The 24,146-nt window shown below is 41.0% G+C and overlaps 1 protein-coding gene across 2 annotated transcripts in view; it reads right to left on the reverse strand.

Annotated features, from left to right (window-relative positions):
• The window catches only part of BRD8 (bromodomain containing 8), a 35,209-nt gene that overhangs the window by 5,474 nt on the left and 5,589 nt on the right, over window positions 1-24,146 (reverse strand). The window contains exons 3-24 of one of the 2 annotated variants that reach the window (XM_047729239.1): window positions 19,370-19,439; window positions 18,023-18,072; window positions 17,685-17,807; window positions 17,483-17,563; window positions 16,639-16,703; window positions 15,822-15,958; window positions 15,071-15,289; window positions 14,534-14,678; window positions 13,436-13,645; window positions 12,743-13,023; window positions 11,945-12,397; window positions 11,555-11,648; window positions 11,307-11,353; window positions 10,325-10,539; window positions 10,012-10,104; window positions 9,758-9,826; window positions 9,187-9,364; window positions 8,133-8,237; window positions 7,613-7,657; window positions 3,166-3,444; window positions 1,892-2,155; window positions 1,146-1,297 (exon numbers count right to left, since the gene is read on the reverse strand). In XM_047729239.1, coding sequence (XP_047585195.1) covers window positions 1,146-1,297; window positions 1,892-2,155; window positions 3,166-3,444; window positions 7,613-7,657; window positions 8,133-8,237; window positions 9,187-9,364; window positions 9,758-9,826; window positions 10,012-10,104; window positions 10,325-10,539; window positions 11,307-11,353; window positions 11,555-11,648; window positions 11,945-12,397; window positions 12,743-13,023; window positions 13,436-13,645; window positions 14,534-14,678; window positions 15,071-15,289; window positions 15,822-15,958; window positions 16,639-16,703; window positions 17,483-17,563; window positions 17,685-17,807; window positions 18,023-18,072; window positions 19,370-19,439 — 3,375 coding nt within the window. The remainder of the gene's footprint in view (window positions 1-1,145; window positions 1,298-1,891; window positions 2,156-3,165; window positions 3,445-7,612; window positions 7,658-8,132; window positions 8,238-9,186; window positions 9,365-9,757; window positions 9,827-10,011; window positions 10,105-10,324; window positions 10,540-11,306; window positions 11,354-11,554; window positions 11,649-11,944; window positions 12,398-12,742; window positions 13,024-13,435; window positions 13,646-14,533; window positions 14,679-15,070; window positions 15,290-15,821; window positions 15,959-16,638; window positions 16,704-17,482; window positions 17,564-17,684; window positions 17,808-18,022; window positions 18,073-19,369; window positions 19,440-24,146) is intronic. The other variant, XM_047729240.1, reaches the window with a different exon arrangement.

Genomic DNA, 24,146 nt, shown 5'->3' on the forward strand with positions numbered 1-24,146 from the left:
CTCTGCTTGGCAGGGAGCCTGCTTCCTCCTCTCTCTCTGCCTGCCTCTCTGCCTACTTGTGATCTCTATCTGTCAAATAAATAAATAAAATCTTTAAAAAAAAATTCCCTTTACTAAAAAAAAAAAAAAAAAAATTAAGTTTCCACAGTGTACTCTTTAGCTTCATAATTATTTATAAGAAGACAATTATACAAACAATTTCCCAGGATCTGTGAAAAAGAAACAAAGGAGGGGCGCCTGGGTGGCTCAGTGGGTTAAGCCGCTGCCTTCGGCTCAGGTCATGGTCTCAGGGTCCTGGGATCGAGCCCCACATCGGGCTCTCTGCTCGGTGGGAAGTCTGCTTTCCACTCTCTCTCTGCCTACTTGTGATCTTTCTCTCTCTGTCAAATGAATAAATAAAATCTTAAAAAAAAAAAAAGAAACAAAGGAGATCAATACTTCAAAATAATTTTTAATTACAAGTTACAAGGGGTTGTTTAAGTATTTTTGAAAGAAGTACAGTTTCAGTATTAGACTTGAGGGACAATCTGAATGGCAATGTTTCCTGAATAAATACAGTAATTAAAGAGAAAGTTTATTGAGGCACCTGGGTGGCACAGTCGGTTAAGCGTCTAACTCTTGGTTTTGGCTCTGGTCATGATCTCAGGATTGTGAGACCAGGCCCCACATCAGGCTCTGTGCTGAGCGCAGTCTGCTAAGGTTTCTCTCTTCCTCTCCCTTTGACCCTCCCTGCCTCACACATATGCATGCTCTCTCTCTCTCTCGAATAAATAAATAAAATCTTTTAAAAAAAATAGAGAAAGGTTACTTATGAAAGAGATTCTCAATGTCAATGAAACTTTTTTTTTTTTAAAGTAGGCTCTTTGCCTAAAATGGGGCTTATACTTACAACCCCAAGATCAAGAGTCACACACTCGACTGACTAAGCCAGCCAGATGCCTGAAACAGATTTATTTCTTAAGAGGAAAACATAGACTTCTATTTATACAATAAAGTTATATTTAGTTCTATTCCTAGTGTTCTCCAAATTTTAATTTTTTATTAATTTACAAAAGTAATCCATGTTCATGGTAATGAATTCAAGTAGGCATAAACAGAAGTAAAAGTGTGAATCTTAACAATCTTGGATAAAAATCCATACTTACAAATTTGAAGAGGTAGCACGGCTGAAAAGGATATCCACCAGAGGAGTCTCCTGAATGCTGAAGCCATCATCACACTCACCTGAAGAGGGCTGGTCTTCCACCTCTGACACATACCCTTCACCCTGGTCCTCCTCTTTGGATTCTTCCTGAACCTCCCCAGGGAATGCCAAGAAACAAAGAGATCTTTAGAAAGAGATTTATTATCTGCAAGGTAATTTTACTTGCATGGGGTAAATGAAGGTTGACTTTAAGGTGGAAAGGGTCAATTACATAAGGCTATACAAGAGATTGGAGAAAGATGACTTAACCAGACCTTAGTCAATGAATTCTTGTTGACAATTTGGCCAGAGAACTATGATTCTGTATCCCAAGAAAAAGTAAGAGACCAATATACTAATTCTAGGTGGATGTTGTATCCTTTTAAAACTGTCAGTATGGCCCTTGAGTTGCTGGCCTAATATTCAACATAATGACATTCTAAAGTGTATCGATTGCTCACTGTAAGCCAGGCACTAAGAGAAGTGTTTTACATGAAATGTCTCACTTCAACTTCACAGCAAACCTAAGGTAGAGAGAGCACCACTACTCCATTTACAGTGAAAAAACATTTACAGTTAAGGGCACTGAAACCTGGATTTTCCCCCAGGAACCCAAACTTTCTGGGGTTAGCCTGCATGCAGTAACTATGTGTTCTGCCTCCCTGGGTAGAGGACCAATCAGCCAGCTGGTTTAAGTTACTCACTCACCTCTTCACTCTCCGTGGTTAGTGGATGAATTACACAAATATCTGAGGGTGCTGAAGCCACCTCTGGCCTTCCATTTTCTCCCAGTGACTTCTCAAATAACACGGGGTCTACCCCTGCTGAAGGCTGTTCAGGCTCTCTGCATGACTCTTCTTTCTCAATAGCTTCCATTTCCCCTCCCTTTTGTTGTCTGGTACCAGATGAAAGACAGCAACCTTCACTTGATTCTTTGCTGCTAATGCACAATGGCTCCATTAAGTAAGCTACCTGCAATCATAGTATGCATAGGAACACCAGTGGAAACCATTATCTATATATCAATAACGTTACATGATTACATTGCCACTATGACTCAGTTTGAGATGCAAACAGATTAATTAATTCATTCCATCAATTAAAATGTATAAAAAGGGGTTCCTGGGTAGTTCAGTGGATTGGGCGTCTGCCTTCGGCTCAGGTCATGATCCCAGGGTCCTGAGATTGAGCCCCACATCAGGCTCCCTGTTTAGTGGGGAGCCTGCTTCTCCCTCTCTGACACACCCCCGGCTTGTGCTCTCTCTCAAATAAATAAATAAAATCTTTCAAAAAAAAAAAAAAAAAGATGTATAAAATAACTCAGATACCCAGACACTGAACTAGTTGCTAGGAACCTAATAGTAAATAAGATAGATATATTTCTTGCCTCTTCAAAGAGCTTGTGCTCTAATTTTTCATGTCAAGTGTCAACTCTGATCAAATGGGAGTGGCAGTCAAGAAAACTGTTGAAAATTTTTCCTCCACAGACTTTGCAGAAAGAAGTAGCAACACATAATATGGATTTATCTTGACCTAGGTTCTCCTGAATGTGTTAAGTTGCCACATAAATATAAACTATCCAATTCGGTTTATTTCTGGCCTTCAGCCCTAAACCAGGGTAATAAGGACACTGTAAAATATTGCCTTGAAGTCATAATGTTATAACCTTCCAAGAGTTCGGGTGTCACCTCCCATGACTCTGAAAAATGAATTGCAACAGATATTCATAAGGCAGTCCACTTCCTATGACCTTGGGCTCCTTATGACTGGGATCTTAGAACATTCAGTCAAAAAGTACATATTCAGCACATATTGTGTATTAGCACGAAGTCCTAGAGACATAACAATTAACTTAGTTCCTGCCACTGTGGAGCTTACATTTTAGTAAACAATATTAAGAGTGGTAGAAATGTATGTATGGGCAAGCATTCTCTTAGGAAGTGGAGACTCTCCCAACTTTGGAAATAATGGTTCCCCATTACCTCAGACAGAAAGTGGAGGAGATTCTGACGGGTGACTTCCTCTGCCTCTTCCTGAGATTCCTCACTGCCTCCGTCCCCCATAAGCAGCTCACTAGGTTCTCTCCCTGGGCTGCTTTCCTCTAGTTCCTCAGCCCCTGGCTCCTCAGTTTCTCTCCAGCTGCCCACATCAAGATCCAGACTGGAATCCCATGAGCTGAAGAGGGACCTGCAGTCGTTGCTCAGCTCAGAGTCATTGGGATAGTCTTGTTCCGAATCGAACCAAACCCACTCACGCCCCATCTGTAAATACACAGAAAAATGCATTAAATTCACTCATACTGCTATTTCTAAGGCATTTTCATCTCCAATCTTCAGTACAAAGTTGAGGGATCAGAAACTTCTTTCTACTCACCATTACAAAGAATAAAAGCTAACTGAAGGGAGATACCAGGAGATGAAATGTTTGTCATTAGGAATAAAATGAAAAAGCCTCATATTAAACAGTGTAACAGAGGTATTACCCAGTAATTTTTTCTTGGGTTTCCTCATACTCCAAAAGAAAGGTATAGGAGCATAGCTAGTTGAACAGAATTCTTCTATCCCCAGTCACCCCTAAACTCAACTGGAAGACAATACATTTAAGGGACAAGAGATATTTTGCTAAGTGTATAGACATTTTTAATCAACCACTTAATCCTCAAAACATACTTTAAAATCATCTGTGGCATTCTTCCAGTCATAGCCAACTCACTTCTCAGAATGAGTACAGTACAGGTTTTAAAAGTATCTTCCCCTCCTCTCATTACACTACACTATCCTGATTTTCTTATCCCTTTCTCTTCTCCCTTTTTAAGTAGGCTCCACACCCAGCATGCACCTCAGTGTGGGACTCAAACTCATGACCCTGAGATCAAGACCTGAGCTGACATCAAGAATCAGACTCAACTGACTGAGCCACCCCGGGACCCCTCCCTCCTCTTTTACCAGTTGCAGGAAATCCTTCTTTTATGTTATTGTCTGGCCTTTGCTTCCTTATTAATACTTAAAAATAATGTCTGCATTTTGAGGTTTCAACTTTGATCTCTACTCAAATAGCTCCTGTATCTCCACCTTTACTTCTTATGTGCATTCTGGTCTCATTTTTCCAGGTACGCAAAGGTGCCACACCATCTGCTTTAACGTTTCTAACTAAAATCACTTCTCTTCCTGAATATCTCCAAAATCATTTTCTTTCCCAAACTCCCTTTTCCCTCTTATCAACACTATTTTCCTAATCCTCTTTACTTCTCTTATATTCAGTCAACAAGCCCACTTATCAATTTCCATCCATGGAAACTTTTCTCAATGCCCATCCTCCGTTTTAAATAAATGCCAAAAACTCCTGGTCAGTTTCTTGAGCTTTAATCCAATGTGCTGTAAAGCACATCTGTCACCTTCTCTACCAACCCAAAGTCTGTATCCTTTAATGGATCTCCTCTACAATCTTCTGCCATTTTTAGGGCTTCATGACTTGTACCACATGCAAGTTGATAGACTGCTTTGGGAATATACTTTTCCTTTTTTTTTTTTTTTTAAAGTAGGCTCCACACCTAGCGTGGTGCCCAATGAGGGGCTTGAACCTGAGATCAAGGCCTAAGCTGGTATCAAGTCAGATGCTTAACCAACTGAGCTATGTAGGCACCCCTGTATTACAATTACTGATCTTCTAATTCTTGGATTGACTGACTTCCCTTCCGTCACCCCACAAGACTGTGTCTTCTACTTCCTTAGCATCCTAACAAGCTTCATAGTTTAAGCCAGAAAGATCAGTAACTTCTATTATCTTTCTTAAACACATCTTTTTCAAGAAATCTCAATGTACTAGACAATACCCTACTAATGTCCATTTCTGTGTAATATAAGGCTCCTAACTGGTTCACCTCATGGAGTTAATTTTTACTTAGTAACAAAAATTGGAATAAACTCAGATGATAAATTTCCCCTTAAACTGATTTTAGCCTTCAAATAGCAATGAATTATAAAATACACAAGAACCCTACATATAGAATCAGGAAGGAAATAGTGTCACACTGTCCTAGAAATACCACCTGCTAAGATAATACACTAAGTAGGACAAATGTCTGAGATAAAGGTCAGTGCTACCTCTGTCCATGCTCTAATATTCATTAAAAGCAATACCATAAACAGAACTCTGAAAACCTTAAGTTTTCCCAAAACATTCAAGAAAAGCTGAATAAGATTATCCTCAATACACAATGCAAAACTTTAAAACATTAATTATAATTCAATCTTGGTTACTTACCTTCTCTAGGCTGTTGAATAGTTCATATTATAATACCACTTCCTCCCCCAATCATCTCATTTCCACAGATGATATAACAACTATCATGCAGAAAAAAATCTCAAGCCTCTCACACACACACATAGACATAGAACACACCAAAGGCTAGAGTTTTCTTTTCTTTCACTTTATTGTGTACACACACACTTCACAGGTGTTTTGTTTTAAAAAGTCTGTACACTTCACCAGACAGTACAAACTAGCTACAATCTGCTAGCTACACATTAGGACATTAACATAGCCCATGATTTTTGCCCTACAACAGGCAATTGTGCTACTCCAACTCTCTGAGAGAGTTTCCCCAGCTCATGTCACATGGCCCACGTGCCTCCTCTTCTGTATCTTCCACTTCTGGAACTGGGCCGACAAGCCCAAGCTCTATCTTGTTTACTTCTACTTCAGGTTCAGCTCAATGAGGATACTCTGAAGCTTCACTTTTTCATCTTCATATCTGCTTCAATGGCACAGCGGCGCCCCCTGGTGCCCCCATCCTAGATGACAGGCAGACAAAGAAAGGGAGCATGAGTGAGTTGATCAGGAGGTTAAGAAAAAAGTTGCAACAATGCTGGGGATGTGGTATCTTGGGGAAGAAGGAAAAGAAATCAGCGGAAAAATCCAGGAAATGAGAGGTACAGATCTGTCTTCCCACAGAGTAGGCTAAAAAACTCCTGGCAGTAGTTTGTGAGAAGAAAAGCAGGACAATTTTGCTCCTGCCCACCACACAGGTCACTGGGGTTTCACCTGGGGTCCCAAAGAATGACTATCAGTCATCCCACCCAGGCCCCAAGCTGTGTTCAAAGAACAGGTAGAGTAAAAGAAAGGTGGGAGGGTCAGAAAGGGGAGTGGGTAGTGAGATTCTTGGCTAACATACCTGTCCAGCTGTTGGTCCCTATAAGAAAGGCCTTTCCTGCAGACTGACCCTGGCACTAGTTCCCTAGCACCTCCTGACAGTTGTTTTCCATGAGATCAGGACAATCAGAAGGCTTCTTTCCATTTGCTGCTCTCTCCCTGCAGCCCAGCTCCTTCCTCTTGTGCAATACTTTGCTGTCTTCAATAGATAAAACATCCTATTAACCAGCTTTGCAACAGCCAGCCAATTGCTTGGGGATCCAGAGTCACTGTTGCAGGCCAGTAAGAAAGAAGGGAGATTACAGTGTTCCGTCCGTGGTACAGGCTGATGCCTGTAGGCAAGATGAATCAGTGAACACTTTTGCTGGGCTAGGCCATTTTTACATTTCTAACATGCAAGGACTCTTAAACTTTTCAGACCTCATGAACATAAGCTGCCTTTGAGGCGACATTAACAATAAAAATACCACCTTGCATTTGTTTAACACTTTAATTTTTTTCAAAGCCAGTTCCATACCTTGATCTCATTTTATCCTCACAACATCCCTGTGAGGTAGGCTGGACAGGTATCTCATTATATAGCGCCATCATACAGATGAGGAAAACAAGGTTAACAAGAGATAATCCAGTGAGTTTAAGATCATGTGGTTTTTGAGCTGATGCTCTTCCATTACATCACGCCTCAGGGCCCCATAATGAACAGAGTCAGAGGGTCATTCAATTCACAGAGGAAAACAGTAAGTCTTTAGGACTAGCTTTACTAAGTATATTGCTAATTCTACCAGCCACTACTGTATGCAGTACTCATCGTTACTAATATCCTTAAATTTTACTGAGTATTTGTGTATCAGACATCAGTCTTGCAACTCAACATTAGGGGAAGAGGAAAAAAAAATTATGTGCTGAGTATCTGCTGGTATGAGGAACACTTATAAAAAGCCAGCTAGCAGCTGCTGCTCTGAGCAATCTTATTTGCAAGAAAAGAACTGGCAAAAGGTGGAGTCAAAAATGAGGAGCAGGTGTATCCTAGATCCTTACCAAGAATACTTCATTTCAGTCCAATGAACTCATAAATAGTCCCTACCCAGCCCACACACACACACATGCAGAAAGACAGGAATGCAGAAAATGAGACAGATTCTTACTCAATGACCTGAATAAAGAGAAGTTCAAGACATTGCCACAGTCTGCATGTTGGATTTCCCTCTGCCACCCACCCCCAGCAGGAGCTGAGAATCTCTGTGGCAACACCACCCCTTGCAGCCATTCAATACTTACAAAGAGAGAGAGAAGGAAGGCAGGAGAGCCCATGGGGACACTGTCCTGTTAGAGGACAAACAAACACTGATCAGGTTCCACAGAAACTCTCAGCCACAAGCACCCCAAACCTCAGGACAGAGACACAAGCACCACACACACGAAGACAAAATTTAAAAACTCAAGAACAAGAGGAAAGAGATCCAAAAGCAGTCTGGCCATTATGCTTTCTGGAGCAGGAACTGATGGTCCCCAACTGCTGCAAAAGTCATTTCCCCCACCTTGTAAGCACTCACCCAGAGAAATTAATAATCCACTCATTCAGCTCACAATTTCTTTAAGTGACTGACTGCACCTTTCAGTCACAGCAAGTGTTTTCGACGCTTGGATGAGTACATCCAAAGATTTGTATGTCTATACACCACTGGAATATAGAAGCCCAGCAGTCACCAAGTACCAAGTAGTAATCTACTGCTCCTTGGATGCTTCAGCCTTCTAGCTCTGGAACACTGGAATACAGGCTTTTTCTTGGTCTCCTCACCTTCTCTGAAGAATCTTGTTTTCGGGTAGAATCTCTCCCTCGAAGACTTTTAGCACTGATCCCAGATTCAGATGTCTGCATAATCAACTGTGTGGCAAGGAATTGCTACAGGGAAAGAAAGACAGTTGGCCCCTGAGACCTGATCCAGTAGGGAAGAATTAAGACACCTTTGGCTTTGTAAATAGGACTTCATTTAATATCTGTTTGCAAACAGCATTCAAATACTTCTCGACTAATTGAAAGTTTAGCATATTAGGGTTTCATTCTAGTGAAAGGATCTAAATACCAAATATCTCTAACTTTTTGGCTAGAATACAGAATAAATCTCTCTTAAGAATGAGAAAGAGAAAAAACCAAGTGAACCAAAGGCCATTAGGTAATTTAATTTAGCAGACTAAGCAGATACAGACAACATCCCTTGAAGTTCAATATCCCAAAGGGTGCCAGACAGTGCAACTATAGGACAGAAGTAGATTATCTGTGATAAAAAGGAAGAGGAAACCATTTGTTGAAGGTCAACTATGTATATACTTAATGTAATTTTAAAAATATGCGTTCACAGGGCACCCGGGTGGCTCAGTGGGTTAAGCCTCTGCCTTTGGCTCAGGTCATGATCCCAGGGTTCTGGGATCCAGCCCCGCATCGGGCTCTCAGCTCAGCAGGGAGCCTGCTTCCCCCCATCTCTCTCTGCCTGACCCTCTGCCCACTTGAGATCTCTGTCAAATAAATAAATATATATATACACATATATATGTATATATATATTCACACACTTAATGCAATCACCATTCTATAAAAAAATTATTCCCCCCCAAAATTTAAAAACTTCTGGAAACTGAAGTATTTACCCAAGAAAGGAAGAATATTCTTCTAACTCTTTTACCAATTCAACATGAGAAAACCAACATGAATCCATCAAGAACAAAATGTGCCTGTGTCCCTGAAGACTATTCCAATTAAAAGTCACCAGCATCCTTTCCCAACATCAGTATGAATCCTTCCCCTGAGTATTTTCATTTCATCCTTGTTAAAACACTGAAGATCCTCAAAGTACCTGAATCTGCTCTAAGACATCTCGCTGCATTTCTACTGCCATATGATAGACATCATGGTCCGAGCTATTATACATTACAGCATTCTGGAACATCAGCATAATATCACGCTGAAATTCAGCTGTGCTGCGGATCAGTCCATTTTCAATGTTTTTCTTAATAGTTGACAAATCCATAGGCCTAAAAACAAATCAACAACAGCAACAGGTAAGTGGAGGGGAAGAGGACTCAAACGGATCCAAATATATTATTATCACGCAGATCTTCTCATACATACTCTTAGTCTTAGCTGCCAGGACTGAAATGCCAACCCCTCATCCCACAACATGCACTTAATCCAAAACCTAAAGTCAACCTTTATAATAAGTATTGGCTAGGAAAGGTAATAAAGAGGGTTAATTCTTATAGACTATCTTTGGTGATCCAGCCACTGAAATGATCAACTTACCATTTGGTCACCTTTACTCACATCAAAAACACTTGCTTTAAATATATCGTCTATAGTAAAAATCCACTAAGACTGAACAACTTACAACTCAGGCAAGTCAGCGTGCTGAAAGGATAATGGCTTACCTCTGTACAATGCTATGGTAGCCAGGTGCTATATCATCTGTAACAGGCTGCAGGAAGACATTGGCATATCTGTCCAGAAAGAGTAAGGTGCAATTACTGACTTACTCTTCAGAAGCACAGCTGAGGGAATCTGATTTAAGTAGGTAAAGACTGTAAAAGTCAAAGCCACCAATCCCCTAAAAATCCACCCAGACTTCTTTCTAGTCACTGAGGAGGAGCAGAAGAAAAACTCCTAGGCGACTGGTAAAACTCACCTATGATTAGCTGCAGCTCTCCATACAAGCATGATAGCTTTCTTCCAGATTTTCTGTGCCTGAATAGCTTCCTGATCTTCACTACAGACAGAGCTGAAATAAAGAAACAAAGGAGTCCTACTAGGCATTAAGTCCAAAAAAATAAAAATTAAAATTAAAAAATTAAAAAAAAAAATTCCTAATCATTTCTTGCCAACTATTAGCTCCAGGCCAGGAGGAAAGAGAAGAAGATAAAGTTAGAGTAAAGGAAAAGATCCTCTTCTACTTCTCACCTTCACTGTCTTGACCTCAAAGAAGAATCTCAGATACTCACAACTGTGAAGATGCAGGGCTGCTGGGAATGGAGTCTGCCAGTGTATGGGACTGCAACGTAGCATTGTGAATGCTAAAGCCATCATCACTCTCGCTCACAGGGGGTTCATTATCCATTTCTGACAAATAGCCTTCTCCTTGATCTTCTTCCTTAGCCTCCTCTAGGCTGGCCGCTTCACTGACTCCATCTTCCTCCTCATCCTCACCTGGGGCATCCTTAGACACAGTGTGCTCCGGTCAACAAATGCAAGCAAAGCTATCCAGCAAAGCATCTTTAAACATGATCTTTTGGGTTAGATCAGTTCTAGAAAATGGCCTCACACTGCTTCCTGACTGAGCCCTCTATCACTTATACTACCATCTACGTACACTCACTGATCAAGTAATACAGAACCTGGACAAAGAATAAGACCCAGGATCTTTTTAAAAGGAAGAAAAAAAAAAGCTACTTACTTAAGACTAAGCTAAGAGGCGTTCCTTCTTTCCCCTTGCTCTTGAGAGGAATTCTGACCCTGGATACAAAGTTATCAAAAATAGTTTTTATTTTGTGTCTCCTCTGATGGAGTAAGCTCACATCGCATTACTTTAAATCTGTTTGTTACTACCACTTTAGTAATTCTAAAAAGAAAATTCTGGATAATTTTCTTTGGACAGTGCAACTAATAACCTGATTTCTTACATGTTCTCCCTGACTCTGGCATCCCTATTTACTCCAAATCACTCTGGAAGTATCAAAGCTTCATTGTGCATTATGTGCAAAAGAAAGCTCTGTGTGATGTTCACAAACTCTTTCAGATGGGAAGCACATGTGGCCACAGTACTGCCAGTATGCCTAACTATCCACTGCAACTTTTCCCCATGCAACTCCTTAACCAGTCTCATCTCAGAGAGTAAGATGCATGTTTACTGTAATTCATTAAAAAGGTAGTGCTATCGGGAAATCTAGTCACACAGCAAGAGGAATAAAGAAAAGTCTGAAATACCTTTATCTGGCTTCCAAAAATAGTCCCTGATTCTTCTTTCAATGAGTCTGCAGAGGAGAGAAAGACTACCTGAAGATTTTTCCACCTTAGCCTTCCCCTTCTTATGGACAATAATCCCCTGCAGCTCTCCTTTCCATGCTGACCTACTCTACCTCCTCTACTTGCCCACAACCCACAATCCCTCAGAAGCCAAAGCAAAGGATTTCAAGTTAGTTACAGAGTACAGAATTCCTGGCCTTGCTATTTACCTGACATTTCAAACTTGTGCTGAGTCTCTGCCTCTAAAGGATCTTCGATGGGATTGGAGCCATGTGATGGAGACAACATGCTTTCAGGAGATGCCTGAAGACCAAAAAGAATAAATACTCTAAGTACTGATACATCGCTTCAGCTGACACAAGTTTATTTTTCAATGATGAGACTACAGAAGAAATTCTAAGTCCTACTCATGTAACAGGAATCTAATGGTCACCTTACAAGGAACAGGATAAGCGTATGTAGCAATAATTATACCTGTGGGCTATGGACACATCAACCACGTGAAAATTCAGGAACTCAAGAGGAAAATCAAAGGCCTGAACAGTCACTTCTTACCTAAGGTATAACCCTCCATCCTCCCAGCCCCTGATTTTAAATACCTCTGTCTTCACAGTTGTAAGTGGAGTCTCATCGCCTTTCCCACTGGGAACATCAGTTTCAACAATCTCTCCAGTTGCAATACTTCTGGGTTCCTCGTCTAAGTCCTGACTCCTGAGTTCTGGTGGCTCCATACTTGTGGCTGGAACAACTCCAGCTACTATTTCTGGACCTGAGATGCCTTGTTCTGATTCTGCAGGTTCCATTTTAATCTCAACACTGGGCTCCCTGATGTCTACCAGTTCGTGGATTCCTTTGTTTTCCGTTTCCTCAAAGTCCAGCCTTTCCTGCTTTACTGTCATCTCTGGTGCAGGGAGAGATACTGGCTTGTCCCGCTCCTGCTGGATAGGGTGCTCCCAGGGGCCAGGCAGGGACTGGGGATCATCATTCTCTTCACAGAACGACAGCGCTGCTTCTACTGCTGCCACATCCAGCACTTCAGGATGATCATCCACCTGTCCCATAATACACACACTGTTGAATTCACAAAAATAAGCCCAAGTCCCTCAATTCTGTTAGCACCAAATGAGATGGCCTCAATCTGCAGCTTTCTCTCTCCATCTTCTCCATATAGTAGAAGCAACCAATGGACAGGTTCCTGTCCTGAACAAACCAGTAGCATTGTGATGGCTGGGCAGATGACTCATGTTAGCACCAAAGGGCTTTAGGACTAAGGAGATAGAGACGGGCAGAAACAGAACTGCTTGTTTATTTAATTCTTACTACAAGAAGGAGAGGCTGAGGAGAGAAGCCTATGTAGGACTCATGAGAGATTCTTTTGGGCTTTGCGAAATACTTACCTTGTCCTCAATGATGGCGATAATGTCTCCAACAGTCTCAAAGTCCAGCTCTTCACCTGTGTAGGACACAGCAATATCCATCTTCTCAGCCAGATCTAAATCTTCCTTCCCATCTATACTGGGAGCCTTTGATCCCCCAGGGGCCTCTGCTACCCCTGATCGGAAACACTCTTCTTTGATAGAATTGATGATCATGGAGATTTCACTGCTATCCATGGAAACAGTCACAGTATGTGGGTCTGCCACAGCCTCCATAGGGACACAAGTGTCAGGCTGACTCACTGAATAATAAGAAGAGAAAAACATTTCAGAACCTCATTTGATACCAAGTCGAGATCAACCAAGGCTACAGACAGATGTCAAGCACCCATACACTTAAGCTCAGAAAAAGTTATCTTAGATCTACATCTTTGTATGTTTTCTTGTCCCCAGTTTTATCTAGAAAGCAGAGTGAGAACATGTTCTTAAGCCCACTCATATTTATACACTTAGCCCTTTTCCCCCAACACATAAGTGCCCACCCACATCTTCTCAAATTCTTGTTTTTCTAAGGATAAAGATGGTATGTGTCCATGGAGAACAGAACAGAAGCACTGAATTGGAGTTGATGCTCCTGGGTCTGCTCTCTCTAACTGAAGCTCAAGAAGGAATTCTGGACCTAGTGGCTGCTCAGGGTGCAGGTCAAGGACGCACCTGGAGCTACACTCTCAGGAGTGGAGACATCTGGAGCAGAGGATGGTGCTGGCAGCGCAGGCATCATGACAATGGTAGCCTGGGACACAGACTCTACAGGGGGTGGCACAAGTTTAACTGGAGGTTCACTGGCAACAGTAGTGAAGGAAGCGAGAGGAGTGGTGAACTGTGTAGGACCAGCTTCTAAAAGCCGGGAAAGAGTGGGAGCACCTAACAGACAAAGAGGTACATAAAACAAGGTAAGAGGAAAGCACACGAACAAGAAGCAATAGCCACTTTAAGACTCAACCAAGAAAATTTTTAGTCTCAAAGAATGAAAAGAAACTTCTCTGCTGAGTAAGATTATCTATACTCTTACTTTTTCCAACCTTACTAATAAAGATCTTCTTCCAATTTAGGAATGACCCAAAGCACTAGAACACACAGTGTATGTCAAAAATAGGCGGTAACTTTTTTCCCAGAAGAAAATTAAACAGTAACTACAAAACCATGAAAAATTGGTATGAATAAATCTGTCACTTCTGCAATTAAGCATGCCATAAATCACCCAAATTCAATACCATTCAAATTTCCCTATCTAAGGTTTGATATTTTGTCAAGTTTTTTCTTGCTTTACTTTATATATCTCACTTAATTCTCATGACATCCTTGTGAAGTACACACTGCAATTAATAAAAGAGGAAATTGAGATTCATGGGTTAAATCATCTACCCAAGGCCAAAGAATCAGTATGCGGCAGGCTTGACACTAAATCCAGTTCTCTGGCTTCAAATCTCAATTCCCTGTACTGTAACCTCAGGTATCTCTAGCACTTTTCCATAATTTCACAAGCTCCAGGGAAGCAGTTTTACTACTAACTTCACTCTTCTCTTTGATATCTATGCTGTGGTCATCCAGAGCTATCAGTACTTTGAAAATAAGAATGGATTTATAATCTGGAGCACTAAGTGGTTTAACAGGTGAAGCAGCACCAAAAATAGTTGGGCTTTACATCTACGACTAACAGTTGCTTACTACTAAAGGCTAGAAACCAAAGACAGTCCACACTAAGATCAACATCTGCAAAGTAAAGTGGGCAACAGAAAGGTACTGACTTACCTGAGGCAGCAGGGGAGGCCGCAACAGTGTTGGGTGTTTGCTGCATTTCCCCACCATGTATCATGGGAAGAACCCCGCCTACCTCCAGGAGGACACCTGTACTGTTCAAGTGGCCAGAAGCCACAGCCATTTCACTCTCATTGACCTACCAGGGAAGAATAGAGGTGAAGGCTACACTCAAGCTTTCCTTTACTACCACTTCCCAAAAAAAGCTCCAGCAGTTGACCAAACTTCATGAAGTTAATATCCAAAGAGAATAATTTCAGACCCAAGGGAAGCTCTAATTTTTAAAAGTTATTTGACAAGAGTTCTCTGGAGAAGAGAACTGAAATAACTGTGGTTTCAGATAACTCAGGACCCAAGGATACTATCAACTTATTGGTTGTTTCTGTTTTTGTTTTTTAAATTAACATTTAATTAGGAGATCTCTTTCTCTTTTGAACTTTTTTTTTTCCATGTCATATTTTAGGTCCCAGGCACTCCCTTCCAAAGTACTAAATCACCACAGCTCTCAAACACCCACAGAAGTCTCCATACCAGTCTGGGGCTAGTAGGCAGGAGGCTGCCCTTCTTCAAGAGCTCTGACAGCAGAGGGGAGGGGGGTGGAGTTGCTTTCTGTCCAAGCATCTTTTTCTGGGGTGAATCATCTGTTACTGGGGTCATGGGGGCTTCTAAGGGTGCAGAGCCTGGAGGAAGGGTGTCAGGAATCCCAGGAAACGAGGTGACTGGGGTACTCGGCAAAGTCCCAGGGGTTACCTAAGAGACAACAGAGAACCTTTATCTGACTTCTCAAACTCTGGAAGGTTCCCTACTAATCTGGATGGGTTAGTGTGTCTAACTATTTCATTATTAGTCCTGAGTGAAACTGCCCAGAAACCCTCTACCCCTCCTGCTCTCAGCCACTCCATTCTTCCCCAGTTTTTTCTCTTCTACCCACTCAAACCCACAACGACCCAAACATTCCACCCAACCTGTCTTTTACAATCTACTTAACCACTACCAATATTCTATTTACAAGAAAACTTACTTCCATAGAAATTTTATAAGACTAGTTTACTTACAAATAATTCTTAACGTAGTATTTTACCTATCTCCCAAAAGGTCACAAGGCTCAATGTTTTTAGGTCCATCCTTATCTTAGAGCACAGAACATGGTACTTTAAGTCTTTCACATTCAGACCAAGAGAGGAAAATGCCTCTAGGCCAAAAGTCGTTTCCTCATCACTCAGTTCTCTGCTGGCTTATTGCCCCTTTGCTGATCAATTCCTGCAGATGAAAATATACTCACTCCAGATGTGGCCTCTTCCATAGTGGTTGCAGTCAAGTCTCCAAGTGGATAATCACCTCCTGGGGAGGCAGAATCTATAGGAGAGCGGACCATCACAGTGGGTAATCTCCGAGGGGGTGTTTTTACTGCTTGACGAGCTAGAACATAAAAGCCGACGATTACTTAGTCTTTAAGATTAAATAAATGAAAGCAGACACTACTCTGCTATATTATAATAAAGGACAAATGGAGATGTTGCATAATTAAAGCTGCATTATGAGTCTGGATTAGAAATCTTTAACACTTCTGGGAGACAGGTAACTTTTTAGATTCGTTTTTCCAAACCATAATTCTCACACTAAGCAAACTCACTCAACTATCTCAAAGGTCCTGAGGTAGCAAAGTGGTTCAAACATTCCTCAATAACCTCTTCGACAAGTTATTAGGTTTCTGCTTTTAACAAGAAGGAAAGACCTCACTGGCTCAAAGCATGTATTCCTAGACTTACGAATGCTTAAGTTCTTATCCAAAGAGTGGGCTATTCCTAATCCTAAAGGACTTTGAATTCTAAAAACTTAATCATGTTCAACATTTATTTTAAGCCTTTGTGTCCTAAAATGACCCAAAGTCTATTGATAACTGAGCAGAAATCATTTTCCAAGAGTTTCTTCCTGAATAAAAAGGGATGTTTTTACTCTGGTAAAAGAGAAGAGGATACAGAAAAGTATACAAGTAAATAAGCATCAGTGGATTCTATCTTACAATGTAGTCTTCAGCTGTTACTAGCATGCAGTATCCTATAGTTAATGGTTAAACAGAGTCACAAGGTTCAGTTTACCCTGATATGCAGCATCTGTAGCCTTCCTCTTTACTTCCGCCTCCTCTTCCTCCAATTTCTTCTTCCTAAAGAGAGAAGTTAAGAGTAAGATCTTAGACAGCTCTAGTTCCTCTGTAGGTCACAGTACCCTACCCTCACAGGGAAATTCTCTGCCAGGCTAGCACTTTCTGAAGGAAAGGCCTAAAAAAGAATCCTTAAGCAGCATAACAGGATATGTTTTTTTACAATTTTTTAAAGATTTTACTTTTAGGTAATCTCTATACCCAGTGTGGGGCTCAAACCCACACCCTCAAGATCAAGAGTCACATGCTCTGACTGGCCAGCCAGGCACCCCTAAAACGGGAAAATTTTTAGTGTACTTCCTAACTACCAGCTCTTCATAGGCAAACTAAAGCACTTTTCCAGTCAAAACTAAGTTATGGCCTCATATTGAAATATTCCATCACAGGGGCGCCTGGGTGGCTCAGCGGGTTAAGCCGCTGCCTTCGGCTCAGGTCATGATCTCAGGGTCCTGGGATCGAGCCCCGCATCGGGCTCTCTGCTCAGCAGAGAACCTGCTTCCTCCTCTCTCTCTGCCTGCCTCTCTGCCTGCTTGTGATGTCTCTCTGTCAAATAAATAAATTAAAAATCTTTAAAAAAAAAAAAAAAGAAAGAAATATTCCATCACATTACCTTCTACAACTCACTCCCCCCTCCCAACTACTAGGCCACTCTGCAGCTTCTCCCTTCCAGAATCACTCAAATCTAAAGGGGTGGCAGATGAAGGAGATAAGCCAGATTACTTGAGGTGAAAACGGGATAAAACGAGAGAGATGTGTACAAAAGGAAGAACAATATAACCCACATCACAATGTCATTGCAAAGTTCATCCAGTCTGTTGTCCATGTGTCCAGCTTGAATTAGTTCTGCATCTCTTTTCAGCCGTCTAGAAAGAGAAGTAAGTTAACTAGGATTTTCAGTCTACTATTTAAAAAATTCTGACCGGTATAAGAACTCAGCACCTTTAGTCTCTCCTAACCACTTCGTATTTTCTCTCTGATAAATACCTGTATTTTTCTTGGGTTTCCTTTATCACTTTCTTTAGTTCCTCAACTCGTTCAGCAGTCAATTTCCGAACAATGACATCTTCAACGGTTTCAACCACTTCTCCTTTTTCACCCCGTTTCCGTCTGTCGAAAATTTAAAAACAAAAACAAGTATTTTAATAGAAGAACATCTATTCCCACTCCCAACTGCTTTCTTTGAGCCTCTCCACCATTTAACCATAGATAACTTCTGCTCTATTTTTTAATCACCCAGTAATGTTAATAGATATAAAGCAGACTTCCACAGTGGACACTTTCCACTAAAGAGATATAGCTTGAATATCTGGCTTTGTACTCACTTTGGGGTCTCAGTGGTCTCTAGAAGCTCTGAGTACTGGGAAGCACAATGCTATGGAAAAAAAGTAAAAATATGATGAGCAAGCCTAGAAAGAAGCAACCTTTCAAAGTTTTACCATATCAGACTAAGGCTTAGAGAAGAGATCTCTATTAAGATACGAGTGGTTTCTGGGGTGCCTGGGTGGCTCAGTGGGTTAAAGCCTCTGCCTTCGGCTCAGGTCATGATCCCAGGGTCCTGGGATCGAGCCCCGCATTGGACTCTCTGCCCAGCAGGGAGCCTGCTTCCCTTCCTCTCTCTCTGCCTGCCTCTCTGCCTACTTGGGATCTCTGTCAAATAAATAAATAAAATCTTTAAAAAAAAAAAAAAAAAAAGAGATATGAGTGGTTTCTAGGAGGGCAAATTACTCTGCAGTCACATCAGTTAAAAATACTCAATACCGAGCGGTGCCTGGGTGGTTCAGTTGGTTAAAAATCTACCTTCAGCCCAGGTTATGATCCCAGGGTCCTGGGACAGGGTCCTGCATCAGGCTTCCTGCTCAGCAAAGAGTCTGCTTCTCCATCTATCCCTCCACCCTGACTGTGAACTCACTCTCTCAGACTCTCTCTCAAATAAATAAAATCGTAAAAAAACAAAAAAAAAAAATCCTAAATACCAGGACACAGAAAAGGGAGTCTTCTGACCTAGAATTCATATATTTGGGGAAAAACAACCCAATAGCCAATATTGATAGTTAGTATCTACTGAGTAATTACCATATGTAAGGCACTGTGCTAAATGCTTTGTAGGTATTACCTCGACTAAAACTTTACCACAATCCTGAAGCAACTTTTATCTATTTTACAAATGAGAAAACTGAAAATCATGGTCCGAAGACTCTAACTGAAGTCATATTAAACCCAGATCTTCCAACTCCCAAGCTTAGCCTTGTACATATTATGTTACACAGATAAGAAAGTTTATAATATGAACACACATGAAAGAAATGGCAAACAGTGGGAAAAATGAAAAGATATTCTCAACTATGCTTTCTCTTCATGGCATTAAAGCCTTACAGTTAAAGGGCAGGGCCCAGAAGGAAACCCACTTCACATCTCTTAAGACTGCTCTAGGGGCACCTGGGTAGCTCAGTGGGTTAAGCCTCTGCCTTCAGCTCAGGTCATGGTCCCAGTGTCCTGGGATCAAGCCCCGAATCGGGCTCTCTGCTCAGCAGGGAGCCTGCTTCCCCTCACTCTATGCCTGCCTCTCTGCCTACTTGTGATCTCTCTCTGTATCAAATAAATAAATAAAATCTTAAAAAAAAAAAAAAAAAAAAAGACTACTCTAAAAGAGCACTTGCTTGGGAACTTACTTTTTGAGAGAACCAGTCTGGAGGGCGGCCAGGTTCTGCAAACGGCTTGATTGCTCTGCTAACTGATACCCTACGCAAAATGAGAAAACCATATTACCCGAAACAGGGAAAAAAGGGTGGTGGGGGAGGTATGCTAAGAGTTCAAGCTCTGGAGTACAAAATTTAGAATGATAAACTGCCACCAGGAAGTATTCTGAAATATGTGACTACGAAAAATGACACAACCACTTAAAATTTATTTGGCGGGGGGCGGGAGGGACACCTGGGTGGCTCAGTTGGTTAAAACCCCTGCCTTTAGCGCAGGTCGTGATCCCAGTATCCTGGGATCAAGTCCTGCATTGCGCGCCCCTTGCTTAGTGGGGAGCCTGCTTCTTCCCCCACCCCTCCCCAGCTTGTGTGCTTTCTCTCTCACAAATTAAAAAAAAAATTTCATTTAGAGGGAAAGTATCATTGCCAAATAGTTTTCCTAGGTGATATATTTCCTGAGTGAAGTGAAGGTATTAGAACCTTATACATTATCATTTCTGTGCATTTGGGCAAGTATTTTTATGTTGATTTTGGTCCTTTTGAAAGAGATTTGTCTTTTGAAAAACAATTTGTAATGTATTCCAGACTAAAAAGTTATCTTTTGATCCACTAAACAACTCCTAGGAATGTATTATTAAAAAAATAATCTAACAAAGAAGCAAGTACCAAGAAGAAAGCACCATGTAGACTTGACCAAACTAACAAACAGTTAAGTTTTTCCTAAATGCTTGCAGGGGATGTTTAACTTATGGCATTTCACCTCTATAAAATATTAAATAGGCCATAAAAATAATTATGAAATATATGTGGTAAAATGAAAATATATACCACGTAATATTAACTGAAAAAAAATGACACAACTTTCTACTATGATGCAATCACACAACCTTTTAAAAATTTGTAAAGACAAAAAACAAAAACAGGCAAAAATAAAAACAGGACTAGAACAGGATCAAGGAAGAGTGTAGGGCTTTAACTGTATCTATGTTTATTTCTTTAAAAAGATCCAAAGAAGGACAACTGGGTGGCTCAGTCAGTTGTGCATCCAACTTGATTTCATCTCAGGTCATGGTCTGAGGGATCTGAGATTAAGCCCTCTGCTAAACTCAGAGCCTGCTTGAGATTCTCCTTCTCTCTCTGCTCCTCTCCCTGCTCATACATGCTCTCTAATAAATAAAATTTTAAAGTCTTGAAAAAGATCCAAAGAAAACATGACAAAATATTAAGATTTGTTAAATCTAGTCCGAGTACAGGGATTCTCTATATTATTCTCACACTTCTCTTGGTTGAAAAACTACATAACTTTATTTTTTTAATGTATTTTTATTTATTTATTTATTTATTTTTTTAAAGATTTATTTATTTATTTGACAGACAGAGATCACAAGTAGGCAGAGAGGCAGGCAGAGAGGGGTAGGGGGGAAGCAGGCTCCCCACTGAGGAGAGAGCCTGATGTGGGGCTTGATCCCAGGACCCTGGGATCATGACCTGAGCTGAAGGCAGAGGTTTTAACACACTGAGCCACCCAGGCGCCCCTTTAATGTATTTTTAAAGACTCTACTGATTTATTTGAGAGAGAGAGAGAGCAAGCACACAGGAGCTATGGGAAGGAGTAGAGGGAGAGGGAGAAGCAGGCTCCTCGCTGAGCAGGGAGCCCGATGTGGGGCTCTATTCCAGGACTCTGAGAGCATGACCTGAGCCAAAGGCAGGCGCTTAACCAACTGAGCCACCAGGTGCCCCGAAAAACTAGGTTAACTTTAAAAAGAAAAAAGTTTTTAATATCTGTGTTGAGATAATGGTATTACACAGCTCTTTTCCTTTATTTTTTTTTTAAGATTTTATTTATTTATTCATCAGAGAGAGAGAGGGCACAAGCAGGCAGAGAGGCAGGCAGAGGCAGAGAGAGAAGCAGGTTCCCCACTGAGCAAGGAGCCCGATGCAGGATTCAATCCCACAACCCTGGGATCACAACCCGAGCTGAAGGCAGCAGCTTAACCAACTGAGCCACCCATGCGCCCCAACTCTTTTCCCTTTAAAAGTTCAACAGTTCTATGGATAGCTATTAGCAAAAAATAAAGTCTGATCTATAATTTACACCTCAGACCAAGAAAAGCCCCAAATGAATCAATAATTTAAATATTTTTTAAAAATTTTACCATGAAAGTATTAGAAGAAATCAGATAATTATTTTATAATCTCAAACTAAGGTAAAACTTTCTAAATAGGTCAAAAAATCTAGGAACTGTTAAAAAAAATAAGGGCTACCTGGGTGGCTCAGTCATTAAGCATTTGCCTTTGGCTCAGGTCATGATCCCAGGGTTCTGGGATCAAGCCCCACACAGAGCTCCCTGTTCAGTGGAGAGCCCTCTCCATCTGCTGCTCCTTCTGCTTGTGCACACACACGTGCACGAGGCGCTCTCTTTCTCTCTCCTACTGTCAAATAAATAAAGTCTTAAAAAAATAAAAAATTAATAAGCTACATTTTAAAAGTCTTAAGGGTCCTGGGATCGAGTCCCGCATTGGGCTCTCTGCTCGGCGGGGAGCCTGCTTCCCTCTCTGCCTACTCGTGATCTCTCTCTGTCAAATAAATAAATAAAATCTAAAAAAAAAAATAAAATAAAAAAATAAAAAACATACAGATTCTGGAAAAAAAAAAAAAGAGAAAGACTAATAAACAGATAAATGGGAAAAAGCAGTTTACAAAAAAAGAAATACAAGTGGCTCTTTAACACACAAAGATATTCAACCTCACCTGTCACTAACATTAATGTAAATGCAAAACATGAGATTTCTCACTTTTTATAATACTGTCAAACATCAAAAATATCTAACAACTAGGACACAGAAAAAGGGGCATTCTGATACATTAGGGAAGGGAATATAAATCGAAAGAATCTCAGAGTAGACAATTTGAAATATTTATCAAACTCTGTGAACACCTACATTCTTTGACCCAGTGATTCTGCTTTCACTTAATAAATAACTATGCAAGGTTATATCTGTATTAGCAAATGTCCATCAGTACAGTAACAGTTTTTTTTTTTTTTTAAAGATTTTATTTATTAGAGAGAAAGAGAGCACAGCGCAAGCGAGTGCACAGCAAGGGGAACAGAAGAGGGGAAGGGAGAAGCAGAGTCTCCCAGAGTAGGGGAGCCCGATGCAGGCTGGATCCCAAGATTCTGGGATCATGACCAGAGCCAAAGGCAGATGCTTAACCAACTGAGCCACCCAAGCACCCCGTGAGTACCAGTTTTAAAAAATAAATAAATAAAAAAGAATACCAGGGAACACCTGGGTGGCTCAGTTGGCTAAGCGTCTGCCTTTGGCTCAGGTTGTGATCCCAGGGTCCTGGGATCAAGTCCCGAAATGGGTTCCTTGCTCAGCAAGGAGCCTGACTCTCCCTTTGCCTGCTGCTTCCCCATGCTTTACGCTCGTGCTCTCTCACTCTCTCTGACCAACAAAATCTAAAAAATAAAAAAAAAAAATTTTTTTTTAAAAAGAGTACCAGTTAAATAAATTATAGTTTATCTGTATCAATACCATGCAGCTGCCTTAAAAAAAGGAATGAGAGCTTCATATATTAAGTTAAATTAAAAAAGAGAAGCAGCAGCAAGATCAGTATGTATAGGGGTGCCTGGGCGGCTCAGCCAGTTAAGCCTCTGCCTTCGGCTCAGGTCATGATCTCAGGGTCCTGGGATCAAGCCCCACATCAGGCTCTCTGCTCAGCAGGGAGCCTGCTTCCCCCTCCCTCTTTCTGCCTCTCTGCTACTTGTGATCTCTCTCTCTGTCAAGTAAATAAATAAAATCTTTTAAAAAAATAGTATGTATAGTATTAAACCATTTTTGTTTATAAAGTAGGGGAGAAAGAAAACACTTGTTCATGTATATAAAATTAATATTGGAGAAACACAAGTAAATGAAACTCTAAGAAAATGCTAACACTGGGAGATGAGCTATAGTGACAGAAGACACTGTGTACCATTTTGAACCTTCTGACTTAGTACCTCCTCAGAAAAGAAAAACAATTTAAAATATCAGGATGCCTGGGTGGCTCAGTGGGTTAAGTCTCTGCCTCCAGCTCAGGTCATGACCTCAGGGTCCTGGGATTGAGCCCGCATTGGGCTCTCTGCTCAGCAGGGAGCCTGCTTCCCCGCTTCTCTCTGCCTGCCTCTCTGCCTACCTGTGATTCAAATAAATAAAATCTTTAAAAAAAAAAAAAAAATCAAAGTTTTGGGGCACCTAGGTGGCTCGGTCAGTTAAGTACCCAACTCTTGATTTCAGTTCAGGTCATGATCTCAGGGTTGTGAGACTGAACCCTGTGGGGCTCCATGCTCAGCAGAGGAGTCTGCATGTCTCATTCCCTCTTCCTCTGCCCCTCCCCCATTCACTCACGCTCTAAAATTTTTTTTTTAATTTTATTTATTTATTTAACAGAGAGAGACACAGCAAGAGAAGGAACACAAGCAGGGGGAGTGGGAGAGGGAGAAGCAGGCTTCCTGCCAAGCAAGGAGCCCAATGCTGGGCTCAATCACAGGACCCTGAGATCATGACCTAAGCTGAAGGCAGACGCCTAACAACTGAGCCACCCAGGCATCCCTCCAAATATTTATTTTTTAAAATAAATAAAACTCCATTTTTACTTAAGTATTCTTATACTATTTTTAATCTGATTTATCAAATTAGTATGATTTATTTTGTCTTGGGGTTTACCATTTAATTTGGTTCAAGAACAACTATTACCTAGGATACC

Source organism: Lutra lutra, chromosome 5 (assembly GCF_902655055.1).
Source record: "Lutra lutra chromosome 5, mLutLut1.2, whole genome shotgun sequence".
Taxonomy (NCBI): Eukaryota; Metazoa; Chordata; class Mammalia; order Carnivora; family Mustelidae; genus Lutra; species Lutra lutra.